The following is a 15,625-nucleotide window of genomic DNA, read 5'->3' as shown; positions in this document are numbered from 1 at the left end:
ATCTATGAACAACTATTTATGAATGAGTCTGATGAAGTTAACCAAATCAGGTAAAACACAATGAGTCATTTGCATGATAACTAACTGGAACTTCTGGATGACATTATTCATGAATATCTGTTTGCTCAATCTTTCTATGCAACGTTAAAAGATAGAAGAAAAAAAGCCCAGATTGCACAACAATCGTACTAGATTGTGGATATTGGTGTTTTTGGTGGTTGGGTTTCAATTAATCAAATATCTCAGGAATAGTTGACCCGAGACTGTAGAAGATGCTACACTACATTTACATTCAGACATATCATCCTCAATCATCCTTTGAAGTAATACCTTACGGTGGTTCTGGAGGCTAAACAGAAAAAAAAAGAAAGATTGCAAAACAAATTAATGTAAATTCCCCAGAAATCAAATTGTTATTCTGTCTAAAAGATCAGTTAGATAAAAGACGATTTAACCCTCCAACAGTTAATAAAGTACTGTGATTTTTGAAGAAGGTGCTGAGGGTGAGGTTCCCATTATGAATTATATGTATGTGAATAAGGAAAAAGCTGTATGGAGATTACTTGGAAATTAAATTATTGTGAAAAGCCATACTGTTGAAAGACTTGAAATCCATACAGAGGAAAAACAATTTATATATTTCAAGAAAATTAACCAACCAGAAAGAATTGACCAACTTATACAAACAAAGAAATCAAAGTTAATGGCATTCTTTGAACTGAACCAGGAAGAAGATACCAAATTTACTGTATCCTGATTTACCAAAACACAATATACATGGAACTACAAAAATATGAAGTGGAAAAAAGACAATGATATTTCTACACTCTTGGCCAGATATATAGCGTAAACCCTAGCAAATCAAAACTTTTCCAGTTAAAGTATACTCTTGCTAAGAGTAGAAGACTAAAATCATTTGAAGGCTTGAAAACTTTCAACGGACAGTTCATAGTATGTTCCAAAGTTCATATTTAGCCAGAGGCTTTATTAAAGATGACGATATATAAATGCTATGAAAGAAAGAACATTGTTCAAAAAGCCAAGTTAATTAAGATTTATGTTTGCAATTTTGTTTATTCACTGTTTACCAACAGATCCAAAGGGCCTATACTTGAAATTTAAAAATGACCTGTCTGAAGACTGTGCTAGAAAATACAGCAAAGAAGAAGGCATCAAAATAGCATATAATATTATTTGAAAGATTCTGATTCACAATAGCAAAAAGTTTAAAGATTTTCAAATGTCACAATCTACAGAATATATTGAACAGCAATTACCAGCAATGGAAATTAAACCTGAATTATTAGAGAACAAAGAAATTGAAGACTTCAAAAGAAAAGTAGAAGAAATGTTGGAAAGTTGCAATGCAAACCAAAAAAAATATTATTGAAAATATCTTAATTTATTGCCCAATGAAACCAATAGTGCTAAATGCACATTTCTTGACAAAACAGATGGAACAGGTAAAACTTTTGTTTACAACATCATAAGAGGAATAACTAAGAAAGTTGCATGGCATTTACAGGCACTGGGGCTACTTTACTTCCAAACAGAAATACTGTTCATGCTATGTTCAAATTTGGATTAGAAATTAATAACAACAGCACATCAAACATTAATAAAGATTCAAAACAATGGCAAGAAATAATATCTGCAACCGCATTCATTATAGATGAAGCATCAGTGATAAGCAAACACATGCTAAATGCTATTGATAAGATCTATGAGATTTTTGACAAATTTTGCATGTAAAAAAATCCAACACCACAGCAAATATGAGGCTGAGAGTGGCCGTATTTTCAAACTAAAAATACACAAGCAGGTCAGGAAAATATCAACTTTACAACAACAATGTTTAAAATTGTAGAGTGTATTGAATAACACTGAGGAGGAAGTTGTGTTATTAGAATGTATGATTCGTGAAAACATCATAACCGAAGTGTTTGGTTCTTTTAACGATGATAATAATCAACACATCTACAAAAAGAACAATATTATAGCCCTTCTAAATGTTGAAGCTGATAATGTGAATGATCCAACACTACGAACTGTGGACAGTGAGGAACAGGTTTATTACAGCTGAGGTGAAATAAAAGATGAGACAGACAACTACTGCTACAAGAATGAGATACTAAATTCTTTCGGTGAACCCAACTTTCCTAAATCAGAGTTAAAACTAGAAAAGAATGCAGTCATGATTGTACATATAAAACAAGGATTATGTATTATTGAATGAGACCAAACGTTCTAAAATCTGAATATTTTAACAGGTGACAAATGTGGAGAAAGAGTATTCTTACCACGAATAACCCTAGAAAATAAAAAAAATTTGGCAGTTACTTTCTACCACAATCAAATCCTGGTAAGACTTGCTTTTGTAATGACCATAAATAAATCTCAGCGACAAACTTTCTAGAAAATCACTCTGAAATTGGACAAAAAGCAAGTATTTTCACATGGGCATTTATATGTAGCAATATTAAGAGTATCCAACTGGAAGAAAATAAAAATACAGAGTGAGAATAATGAAAATAAGATTACAAACGTGGTATACAAATACAAAGTACTGTAGCTATGTAATAATAATAATACATAATTTTATAACAAAAAGGTTTGAAAGAATAATTTTATGAAAAAAATGCAGCCTGCACCCATAATAAAGTGAGTTTGCAAATAAAATATTTTGCATAATGAAGGATACACACACTGATTTCTCAAACTATTTTTTCATATTTTTGTGAATCCAAAGGGCATGTTTCTGCAATTTTGGAATTTTTCATGCTTCAATTTTTTGTGTTCCTGCTTATTTTCTGGAATTGTTATTTATATTTTCTTTATTTTAATTGTGATAAAAAATGAATACACTAGCCTAATAATCTATTTAAATAATAATAGCGCAATTAAAAATGTATTTGAAATAAAAATTAAAAGTGTAATAACCAAATACATAAATTACTCAAGCGGTGGTATTAATCTCCAGCCAGCACACTGCATTATTTTCCAAAATTCCATGAGTGAATTTACTAGTTTTATTAAAGAAAATAAAACACATTTTTAAACTAATACGACCTAATGTATGAGGGACATTCAATAATTAACGAGAAAAAAATGGCCCATTCAATTACAATGAAACTTTTTGAGTGCCAAGTTGGCAACATTGAGAATACATTTAATTAGCTGTTTGATCATAATTAATCTAAACATAATAACCTCTTTTGTTTGATTTCTGAATATCAACTCCGCTTGAAACGTGTATGCTGGAAGAGCAACATTCAGTGATAAGATTTTTGCAAACGTATGAAACCGGTGGAAATTTACTCAAGAATGTTGAAACAGTAGGTTAAAAAGTGTTTAAACTGCAGTAACCTGTATAAGGGATGGGATGGTATAATTAGGGCAGAACAATGTGACTGATCTCCATCGCTCTGGAAGACCAGTTGAAGTTTCAACTACCACACTGCAAAATTGCATAAATAATCTTATTCACAAAGACAGGCAAGTCAAAATTTCCCATATTGCTAGTTTGTGTATTATTAGTGTTGGATCGCACATTGAATCATTCATGCATGTAGAATTATTGCAAAACATGTTCAAGATGGATTCCAAGATAGTTGATTCAAGTCCATAAAGACACCTGCATTTGCATTTGTTCTAATCTCAAAGAATGTTTGAAGCGGAAGGTACGACTTTTTAGAGTCATGTGATGAAATATGGATATACCATTTTGAGCCCGAATCCAAACGGCAAAGTCTTCATTGGAAACATTTGGATTCACCAACCAAAAAAATACAAAACTCATGCATCAGCTGGTAAAATGATGTTGATGGTCTTCTGGAACTCACAAGGCCCAATTTTTAGAGACTATTTAGAACAACAATCTAATGTGAACAGTGAGTTATTCTAACATACTCAAACAGAAAGTGAGACCCATGATAAGGCGAAAACGTCAGGGTGCTCTCTCAAAAGATGTAATTCTCTTGCATGACAATGTGTGCCCCCACATGGCTGAGAATGGAAGAAACGCTCGAGAAGTTGGGTTGGGTGTTGCTACATTCTCCTTACAGCCCAGACCTTGCCCCATCTGATTTTTGTTTGTTTGGTCCACTCAATACTTTTTACGCGGTAGAAGTTTAACAACAAGGCGGTCAAAAAGAGGTAAGGAATGGTTCAAACAGCAAGGTAAAGACTTTTACGCTGCAGGAATCAGAAAGCTCACTGAACAGTGGGACAGATGTCTAAATATTGCTGGAGACTATATTGAAAATTAGTGTAAGTTTCGTTGTCATTGAATAAATCGTTTTTTCTTTACATCAATTTGTCTCATTAATTATTGAACGTCCCTGATATTATGCATTACTACTACATTGGCTGTTATCTATTATGTTATAAACAAATTAACAAACATAATATAAAACTAAACTATGTGGGATTTACTATAGATAATTACTAAGTTTTACTGGTTACTATTTAAACACAAATATGTGGCATTTTAATACCTACCATTAATATCTTAAGCTACCCTACAAACTTCATATTATGTTAATAATTAATTTTCACTGTTTTGTCTTAGATGATGCTCACATAAGCTATCAAGAGTTCAGTGTTTTTTATTTTAAAAATGTAGGCTCCCTACATCAAGATACAACTTTATTGTTTATGCAATGATAGTATAAGATCAGTTAGTAAACCAAGATTGCTTGACAACACCAAATTTATTAGTTGGTAATAAATCTTATTTGAAATAATAAATTTCAAATGAGTAAACTAAAGTTACTGGCCAACTTTATTTTACTTTATATTTCTTCTTAAATATCTTAATAGAACAATTGGTAATACTTAATAATTAAAAAATTCAGTTTGCTAATAATCAAATACTCAATACATGAATATATGTAAGAAGAATTCTTTAAAACAATTTCAAGTTATTTAGTTTTTTGCTAACTAAATAGCATAGATATTGTTAACATAACTGATGTATAACACCACTGATATACTAAGAACAAAATATTGATCATTTTTACAGTTGAATGACTTATTTTTATTAAAAAAAAAAAAAAATAGACACTTATAAATCTATCTAATATAACTAACTCATAGTTATATATATATATATATATATATATATATTACTGATAAATCAACATAAAAACATATTTATATCTAAACAAAAAATATTATTCTAAATTTTTTTCCTACACAAATCACCATCCAATAAAAATATATCATCTATCAATAAACTTACAGTTTACTGCATTATATTAGACTAAATTATATTAAAAATGTAACTTCGGTAAAGTAAACCGATATAATAATAAAAATGAATATATATATATATTTACATCATGGAAATAAATTTTATGATAATAAAATTAGAAAAATAAAATAATATTAAAATACAGAAAACTCCTCATGATCAGGTAACAGACTTGACTGATTTAATAAGCTTCATTAAATGAAGCTTCTTGATTTTTTAAAGCAATAGGTTTCATGCAAAAGATATAAAGCAAAAATTTAAAATTCAGTCACTTAGTTAAAGTTTTTATGATTAAGTTTAGTAAAATTATCTCAGCGCTAAAATTAAAACTAAAACTATTCATAAACCCAAACAGCAATATCGGTAACTATTTTAGATTAAAACACTAATGCTATTAATATATTTTACAACCCTCTAAATTAAAATTGAATTCAAATGCATATTATGTGGAACTAATTTGGAAAAGTAGAAATTACACATACTGCTGACAATTGTGAAGACAACTTATATCATTTTTGATTTTTTTTTTTTAAAAAAGGCTAATAAAAATTAATGTAAATTATAGGTGTTTCTTAATTGAATGTAGCATATTACTGTTACATAAAATAATGAAATCACTCAATTTTACATAATTAGATCACACACACACACACACACACAGTGAAACCTCCTTTTACTGATAAATATGTAGATAAAAATTGTTTAATTCCTGCAAATTTGACTGTTTTATTGATTATTTAGGTTTCTCTTTTCTTATTAACAACCTTCAAAGACAGTGATATAAGAAATCTGGTAATTTTGAAAGAAAAATATTCCAGTAATGGGTAGTTAAAGGAGAATGCCATCGATATAGTAGAATACCAGTAACATTAATCTGTTACAAATAGAGAATTAATTCACTGTTAGTGATACAAATATGATGGTTAATAAAACAAATGACACGTGTTTAAAGCTTTTTATGAAGATGATCTTCAAGATCAAATGGTTCCCAACCAGTTCAAATGATGTCAGCAAACATTTTAGAGTACTGCATTATTCTAACAAGATTTATAAACTATCAATAATACATGCATGCTAGAATGGTAGAGATGGTTAAAGTGTTTGCCTTCCATGCAGGTGATTAGTTTGAGACTTGGCTGAACCAGTTGTGGTTCAAAAGTTGTGGCAAATGACACTGTTAGTGTGGGCATTTTGAAATGGAAACTTTAGAAATGGAACTCAAAAACTCTTCTAGAATGTGATTGATTAGTATACTGGAGATGTGCTGTTAGTTTATTTGGTGTGTTCTTGTCATTTTATCTGAAGCATGTTTAAAATCCTAATGTTCAATCAAATTGAGATAGTGATGGCTTTTATGTAGTAAATATAAATTTGGCTTTATGTAGAGTCACTATATAAAATCATTTTCAAAAGTTGGAGTTCCATGAATTGTTTGAATAGCAGCTGGTAGTTGAATGTTTATGTGCTAGGTTCCTGCAATTCAATTTATACATCTTTGAACCGTTTTGTTTTATGATCTTGTGTATTTTTTACGCCAGGTGTTTCTTTATCTTTTTCTATATTTTGCTGTACAGATTTCTTCATTGCAATTGTCAGAATGACAAGGGCAAATGATCATGGATCATAAAATCAATCTTCTATGCCACAAAATCAATATAAGTAGTACTGCTTGTAGGAGTACAAAAATTGAAGGTCCAATATTTGGCAATATTTGAAGTATGCAATTCAAGAATAAGTGCTTCAAGTGGCAGAAACAAAGCTCGATTAATAACAACTTAACGGAGGAGACGGTTTAAAAGATAAAAAGACAAACCTATAAATCCTGTAGTTGCTTTCCTAAAGATTGTATTCATATCAATCATATTATGTATTTTAATTAGCACCAAAGTTGCCAGTTAATAGGAAGTTTAACTGTGTACCTAATTAGAATCTTGTGTAATTGATTTAGTCCCACAATACTGAATTAAATGATTTTAATTTTGGTTTTATATAAAAAAATTATAATTTATAAATTAATTAAACATTTTCATCCCAAATAAATTAATTTATAATATACATTGACATCACTGGAATATGCTGATTCAAACAAAATTTTAATCACATATTAAGACTGACCATTAATACCATCATCATTAGCAATGACCAGTCATCATAAAGGATTCAGTCATTAGCACAATGTTCTCTTGTATCGGTAAGGTTATAAAGGCTAGCATTACGTAATAATTCATTCTGATGTTGTCTAAATATGCTGTCATGAGTAAATTGCATAGCATGGTGCATGCTTGTAGGTACAAACGGTGAACTGATGGTATCACATAATGATGCAGATGTTCCTGGTATTGGTAATGTCATCTGGGGTTGGGTAGTTAATGGTTCTTGTTGTGGTTGTGATTGAGGCTGCAGTGACAATAATGGTGGTGGTGGCGGTGGTGGTGGTGGTGGAGGTGGAGGAGTAGACTGATGTGATTGAGATTCTGATTGTGACTGAGACAATTCTGAAATAGAACCTATCATTCCTGAAGGAGGTGGTGGAGGAGGGGTCTGATGATACATAGGAACTGGTAGTATTCCAGTTGAAGTGAATAATGGCACGTTTGGTGGAACTGTTCTAAGAAGAGTTGTAGCATTAGATGATGTACTGCTTTCAGTTTCACTGCTTTCAATTGTTCCTTCTCCTTCTTTTTTATCTTTATCTGAATTCTTCTTCTGTTTTTTTGTTCTTCCATTAGTCAGTTTCATATGTATTAATGCCATATGTCGCCTAAGATTTCTTGACTGTTTTAATACTACACCACATATTGAACATTCTACTGGTTTATCATACATTAGCTTCTTGGGCATTGCAGCTAAAAAAAAACAAAAAAAAAAATTATAGTTACAATTTTTTCTATAAGAGATGTTTTTATAATTTGGAATAAAACAAGCTTTCACTGCAAAAAATGATACAGTATTTAAAGCTACAGCAGACACAACACATAAAACAATATGAAAAACATTTTCATTGAAAATTGGGAACTCAGAGAACAAAAGGGTAGTCTTGCATCTGCTGTATCAACATCCTTGCTGAATTGAAACAATGTATACAATATATTAATTCACATTAGGAATATATTAATTTGTTGTCTTACATTCTCTGTCCCAGTCTTCCTTGAGGCTGCAATATGTGGAAAACACCTGAACTCCGAGAGGCACTGATCAGAGTAGCTTGCTCTGAGAACTGTGATGCTCAATCAAAACCCTTTTTTAAGGTAAAAACGATTTACTTTTTGCAAATGTATATTTGACTCAGTGTAAAAGGCATTGAAACTACTTCACTTCTCACCCGCCCTAGTAAGCTTGGCAATGGATGGTTATTATTCTTGAGAGTAGTTATGTCATGGGAATGACTTTTAATTCATGTCAGATTGTCTAAAACCATTACAATTATTGGTTTTACTGTACATATATAATACATTTTTATCATAGTTGGTACAACAGAACAATCTTCCAACCCACTAATTTCAAATGGTATGCTGCACAAATTGCAGGGAACCAAGAGAGAAATGTTAATCGTGAATTCATCCGTACAAAACATGAACTGTTGCTTTTGCCTGGAGATATTTATTTTAAGCATATTTTACAAATTTTAAAGACATTTTGGATACTGTAAACACTTTCATTAAAGTCTATACTTCAGCGTGTCATAAGTTATTTCTTCATAAAAAATTCTTAAAATTGAACTCTTGATTTTCATAAATAAATAAATACCAATGTATTGATTTTTCAAGAAAACTTCTATTTAAACTAAAAAGTAATTGGTTATTATAATTAATATCTCAGGAAGCTGTCAATTTAACAATAAAAGCAATCTCTACTCATCTGCCACGGAAGCTGTCTGAGTGATACACATCACTTTTAACCTAAGTTTCATTACAATGCTTAGGTTTTAAAATTCCATGATTCAGAAACATAAAAAATTTGAAATCTAATTTATATTTCACTTATGGACACCAAATCTATACCTGTAATGTTACATTATTTGGTCAGACCGAAAAATTGATAATGTGATAAAAATTTTCCATTTAAGAAATTTGGATCAAATAACATTATTTCAATAAATTTAAACTAAGTGTAAAACAGCAAGCAAGATTGAAGCTTTTTAAAAAAAAATGCTGTGCACCAAAACAATGTGGTTGTATATCAACTATTTAAAAAAAAAAATCTAACATGATAGAAATCATGTCAGAAATAAGTTTAGACTAATATAGTATTAAATTTTTAAAATGGACTTACTTTTAATTATGTAATAAAAGTTTATTTTATCATTACAACATTGAACATGTTACATATAAGGAAAATGAAATGATAGGTGAAAAAATTCCTGACTCTTGCCAAGAATTGCATCCAGAATCAGCTAATCAAGAAGAAAGTAGTATGCTGCCACTAGGGTTAAATTCCTTTTTAAATTAAACATTTTTAAGCACTTTTGATTTTTTAGCAATAATTGTAGATTATAAATAATATTATTTTTAAACATAAATTAAAAAATATGTTTGAATATATATATATATATATATAAAAAAATAAAAAAAGTGTCTAAAAATTTTAATTTAAAAAGTAATTCAGTTTTCATTTAAGCATGATTATTATTTACTAATACCAATCCACCTTGGTTTACTTGTAGAAGTGTGATTCTTGTACATTGTATCATTATTCTTAATTTGTTTTCAGTTAAATAAAAAACATGGGGGGGCGGTAAGATTAATGACAAAAGCAATCACTAATTCAAGATTATAGAAATATGAAGTCTCTACTTAAATAAATTATGAAATTATGTTTTAACAAACTCTCAAATAGTTTGGTTATAAACATAAAAATGCAATTATGAGTTGCCTTTTGAGGTACACTCAACTTTTATGTTACTGAAAAAAACTCTACCATAATTGTATTATTTAGAAGGCTGGTATCTGTGATAGATTTAGGAGTCTAACTTATGGCTTTTTTTATGGAATCTGCTGCCAGTAATTGGAGACAAAACTTGTGCTATTGAGTGCAATCAGTAAATTCAAAGTTTCTGTTACATTTCAAAAAAAACATAAGAATATTAATATGAAGCCTTCTGGATATTCCTGCCGTATTTAATTGTTAACGGCAAAATTCCTATCCTTATAATACAGACATTTATAACTCTGCCACATATACATATAAGAATAGCTTAAATTGGGAAGGATGTGGAGAGGGGGAGTGGTCATCAAATAAAACAAGAGGCTTCATTTTAAATGGGTGCAACATACAACAAAGATTTCCTTGATACCAGTCTATATAGCCAAACAGCTCTTTGATAAACTGCCTGTCATTTAGACATTGCACATTTAAATTTAAACTAAGGCAGTCTTAGAACACATGTAACTTTTATAATGCGAAGGATAACTAATTGTTTTAAAATTCTGTTAATTGAAATTACTTTTCTTACTACATGCAATAGTTTAATGTGTATACTTAATATAGTAATAGAATTTTTTAAACATTTGTACAATATATTCCATTTTTATAATTTAGTACATCTGATATGTGCTATGTTTGGGAACAACTACATGTACAAAAATAAAATAAATTTATTAGATAGTCTTGGTGTTGTTATTAAAACTTACTGCCTTGAGTAGATCGCAGCACCTATAATTCAATTTCAATAACATAATTATACTCAAAATAGATTTATTGATAAAATTAGGTGAAAACAAAATCTTCAACTTACCTGCAGGAACAAAAAAAGGAGAATTTGACAAAATATTTATTTAATAAATTCAATAAGCATATATTTTTAAAGTTAAGATTTGTTCCTAAAAGCATCAACAAGATATTAAAACTCTGGGAGGAGTTACTTAAAAATATAAATTGCGTAATGTGGAATTTTTCCAGAAATAATAAAAGATAGAGGCTAATAAATGTATACACAATTTTATCAAAATGAGAGCATGCTCCGTGGCTAATTTTTTTTATAGTAATACTTACCTAAAATGCCCATTATGAGTGGTTATTATTCATTATGTGTTCTCATTCATAGTAGACTGTAGAACAAGTATATATAATCAGAAATATATCAATAAATAATATATAATAAAATTTACTTAATGTTTACTTTACCAGATCCATTTTTTCTCTTAATTTTAACATACAATTATCAGTTAGTAATGAAATCTAAACAATGAGAAAGCAGATTTAACCAATGAAACAGCAAAGTGTCATCGCAGCCAATGACAGTCTAATACAAACATTACCTGATATTTTGTCAATTATAACACTTTTATAATGCGCAGGATAGAATGAAAAAGATTCTTTGCAATGATTGTTATAACTTCAAGACATTGTAATTGCTACCCGATTATCTATGTAAAATTTATCATCTAATACCTGTGGCAATCAGTGATTTGATTAGTCTACATCTGGGTGTGTATACTAAGTAGTGGGGGATGATGCTTAATAGTAGTCAATTTTTGTAGCCAAAGGAAAATCTAGCTAAATGTTTCCATTTAGAGGGAATATTGTTGAATCAGTTAATAGTATTTTAATGTGTAATGCTTTAACTGAATATAAATTTTGTACACGTCATTCTAATAAATATACTTGCTGCTTAGAGATCACCAATCAACAAGGAATGAATTGGAGAAGACAAACTTTAAAATATAATCTTTCTTAAATTATAGTTTGTTTTTTGGGTGTTCCTCTTATACCATTTGCACAAATTATGAAATAGTATAGTGTATAGGTTTTAATTATATCCTCAAAACATACATTGTAAATTAACTTACATTTCATGCCAAAAACTAGAAGCGGTTAACAGTTGCTAACTCATTAAGTTTAAGACAAAAAAATGTATCAAAGATTTAAAAATTTTTCAGTCTGTATAAATCCAATTGTCACAATGTTTTTTTTTGATGTGTTGGTACACTCTTCCCTAACATATGTTTACATTGATAGCCATATTGAATGTTTAGTTTATTGTTGGTTGTCGAAAAGGTTACAACTCGTGTTTTGGTATGTATGGTCAATGATTTTTAACTTGCGGAAAAATTAAAACAGAATTGTATTAAATTTTGCTATAAGAATGGAAAAAATGCAGCACTGCGTTGGAAATGTTGAATGTTGGTTTTGACGATTCTTCTATAAATAACACAAGCGTTTACAAGTGGTACAAACGTTTCCAATAGGGCTGTGAATACATTGAATGCCCTGCACATCCCAGCACATCAACTACCGATGAGAATGTCGAAAAGAGAAGAAAATGATTATGGAGAATTGCTAAATCACTATCAGAAAGTCCAATAAGGATTTTACCTCGTGGAAGTTCTATGCAGTTTGCATGAAGCAATTTGAAGAAAGTGCCTGCATTTGTGGTAAAACAATTTATGGCAATTGCACCAAAATATAATGAACCTGCTCACACTCCACTGTTGTTTGTCAATTTTTGGCCAAAAACAACACTGTTTTTGGAGAAACATTCTAGGAATTTTGGAGAAATTATATAATGCAGACATCTCTTGCTGTCTAAGATTTCTTTTTTGTTCTCTCTCTTGCTGCAGTAATTATTTTCTTTCTGCAAAATATAACATTTTGTATGGAATATGTATATTTGAAGAAAGTCTTACAAAAATTACTCTCATGGTATCTGACAAAACAGCTTACAAAGTCGGTAGAAACTAAATGAAAATGATCTGAGTTAACAGATACGTGATAAAAAAAAAAAATCTGATATGGACACTACATAACTTTCTTGTACGCCTATTAAATTACATAGATATGTTTTTTTTTTTAAATGAAAAGCACATAAAATTTTATTTCATTAATAACTTTTGATATTTTTACATAATTTTTTTTTATTGTTGTTATCGAATTATTATTTATCGTAAAATATTTCTTACAATCAGAGGTTTAATTATTAATAAATCAATATATTTAAAAAAGAAGGAGATGAAGTGTAACTGATGTGTCTTCCCCTTCTAAGATCCAGATAATTCATTAATTAAAATTTCATTTGGTTATAACTCTGGAACCAATGAAAATACCACCACTTATGATATATCATTGAAAAGCTCTTAATGAGGGCTTCTTACTGGAGTTAAGAAAAAGTCTAAAATCCAAAAGAATTTGGATTGTTGGACACTTTTGGTTTAGTCGATTGCAATTAAAAGGGGGGGTTCACAACTAGATGTTACAACAGTCCGAATTCCAAAATTTCAACATCCTACGGCTAATTGTTTTTAAGCTATGTTTGTTTGTCTGTACGTACATACAGATGTCATGCCGAAACTAGTCAAAATGGATTCAGGGAAGGTCAAAATGAATATTTCTGTTGAAATCTGAAAACCGAAATTTTTCATTTTTCATCATAATACCTCCTTTACTTCATACAAGGAAGTAAAAAGAATTAACTTAAGGAAAAAATAAATTAATAATCTGATACAGTACAGGGGTAATATGTTTACATAATATTGATGTTCTTTAAAACAGTTCCTTCAATATATTGTAAGATTTTAATTAACCCTTTATATTCTGAAGCTATTATGGGCACGTACTGTCAGTACATATGATCAGATTTGCCAGCCGCAATCATTTTTTTTTTGATTTGTTGCATGGTTTTGAAATTCAGTAAGTAAGAGGTTTCTTCTTCTGGCTCGTTAGTCAGTCATGTCCCGTGAACAACAAATTGTACTAGATTATCTTGTTTTACTAGTCTAATTCACATGGGTTGATTTCCTGTCTGTTGTTGAATTACCTTTATACAGTGAACCTGATGTAAACTCTGCTCCTTGAGCTATTAATGAATTTAACAAATATTCAATTTTTTACGTCTATGTTTGATACAGATATTAGCAAAATTGATTGCTTTGGTAAACGGCATGCAGTAAAATTTCATCCTCATTGTTTAACTTAGGTCTAAGGGGGCGCTTTATTAAAAGTGGTTTAGGACTTTTTATCTTTACTTTATAACCTTCACTTTTCAGAATGCTATGTATTTCCTGAATCATACCAATTCTATTGGTAACAATTATATTGCTATCTTACATAGAACCCTTATACTCTTTTTTGTTATGATAATACAAGTTTTTTTACATTTTTTTCTAGTTAGTATTGAACCAGTAATAATAATAAAAAATGAGAGAATATATCAATGTATAAATAAAGTCACTACATTAGCTGATACTGTCAGCAATTCAGAAAAAATTATGAACCACTAGGCTAAAGGGCATTTTACTACTATCTAGAGAATTCGAGGTGTGATTAAAATGTAAGGGCCAATGAGTTAAAAATAGTGATTTGCAAACACTGATTGGTTCACATTTGTGCAATAGCTTTAAGTGGTCTGTTGGGCATGTAACCACCACACATTGCCATCAGTTGATTGTTGTTTGTCTTTGTGAGACAGTGTGTTAAAATGAGTGTGGTAATAATAAATGCTGTAGTTATGAAATTCAATCTGTGATTAGATTTCTAAACACAAGAGGACATAATGCTGCTGAAATTCACAGTCAATTGTGTGAAACATAAGAGCCTACCACAATGAGTGAAGGAAAAGTGAGGCAATGGTATTTGAGTTTAAGGAAAGTTGTTCAAATGTTCACAACGAACAGAGAAGTGGCAGGCGAAGTGTCTGGATGACGATCTAGTTGAACCTGTGAATGTAAAAGTGAGAGCAATATTTCATATTTCAATATTAGCAATATTTCTCTAGAATTTCCAGAAGTTTCAAAGACAATATTGTTAAGAATCGTACTGATACTCTAGGCTACTGTAAACTGTGTGCACAATGGGTGTGGGAAATGTTGACAAGTGCTCATAAAATAACATATGCAGGTGCTTTTCTCGACCGCTTTAACTACAATGGAGACAAATGATTTGTACAAAATCATTTTTACATCAATGCCGAGGTGAAACTGTCATTCCAGTTTACCTAACTGAAAAAATTCAAATAAGCCCAGTCTCGAAGGAAAATCATAGGACCAAAAAGATAAGCTTTTGATTGATTTCATGAAACCTTGTACATCCATCACATCACAAATCTACTGTGAAATACTTAAAATTGCATTGTACCATTCAAAACCAATGTTGGTAAATGCTGAGATCAGGGATTGCTCTTCTTCACACGATAACGCATGTCCACACATGGCCGCATGCACAACAGAAACAATTCAAAAGGAAGACTTTTGATCATCCCCTTACAGTTCTGATCTTGTGCCCAGTGACTATCATCTCTTCCTACACCACAAAAACTGGCTTGTGTCTTGCATGATTTGAGGAAAGTGAAGAGTTGAAAATCTTGATGTAAAAGTGGCTAGAATCCCAGGTGGTCGAATTTTATGCAGTGGGTTTGGAGAAGCTTGTTTTACGATGTCA

The 15,625-nt window shown here is 30.2% G+C and overlaps 1 protein-coding gene across 2 annotated transcripts in view; it reads right to left on the bottom strand.

Moving 5' to 3' along the window:
- Positions 1-5,745: 5,745 nt before the first annotated feature.
- The window catches only part of LOC142320526 (uncharacterized), a 49,452-nt gene continuing 39,572 nt past the window's right edge, over positions 5,746-15,625 (bottom strand). For both annotated transcript variants that reach the window (XM_075358410.1, XM_075358409.1), the window contains exon 5: positions 5,746-8,100. In XM_075358410.1, the coding sequence (XP_075214525.1) occupies positions 7,415-8,100 (686 nt within the window). In that variant the 3' untranslated portion in view covers positions 5,746-7,414. The remainder of the gene's footprint in view (positions 8,101-15,625) is intronic.

The sequence above is a fragment of the Lycorma delicatula genome, chromosome 2 (assembly GCF_047948215.1).
Source record: "Lycorma delicatula isolate Av1 chromosome 2, ASM4794821v1, whole genome shotgun sequence".
NCBI classification, from domain to species: domain Eukaryota; kingdom Metazoa; phylum Arthropoda; class Insecta; order Hemiptera; family Fulgoridae; genus Lycorma; species Lycorma delicatula.
The sequence above is the reverse complement of the archived record's forward strand: the minus strand, read 5'-3'. Positions and strand labels throughout refer to the sequence as shown.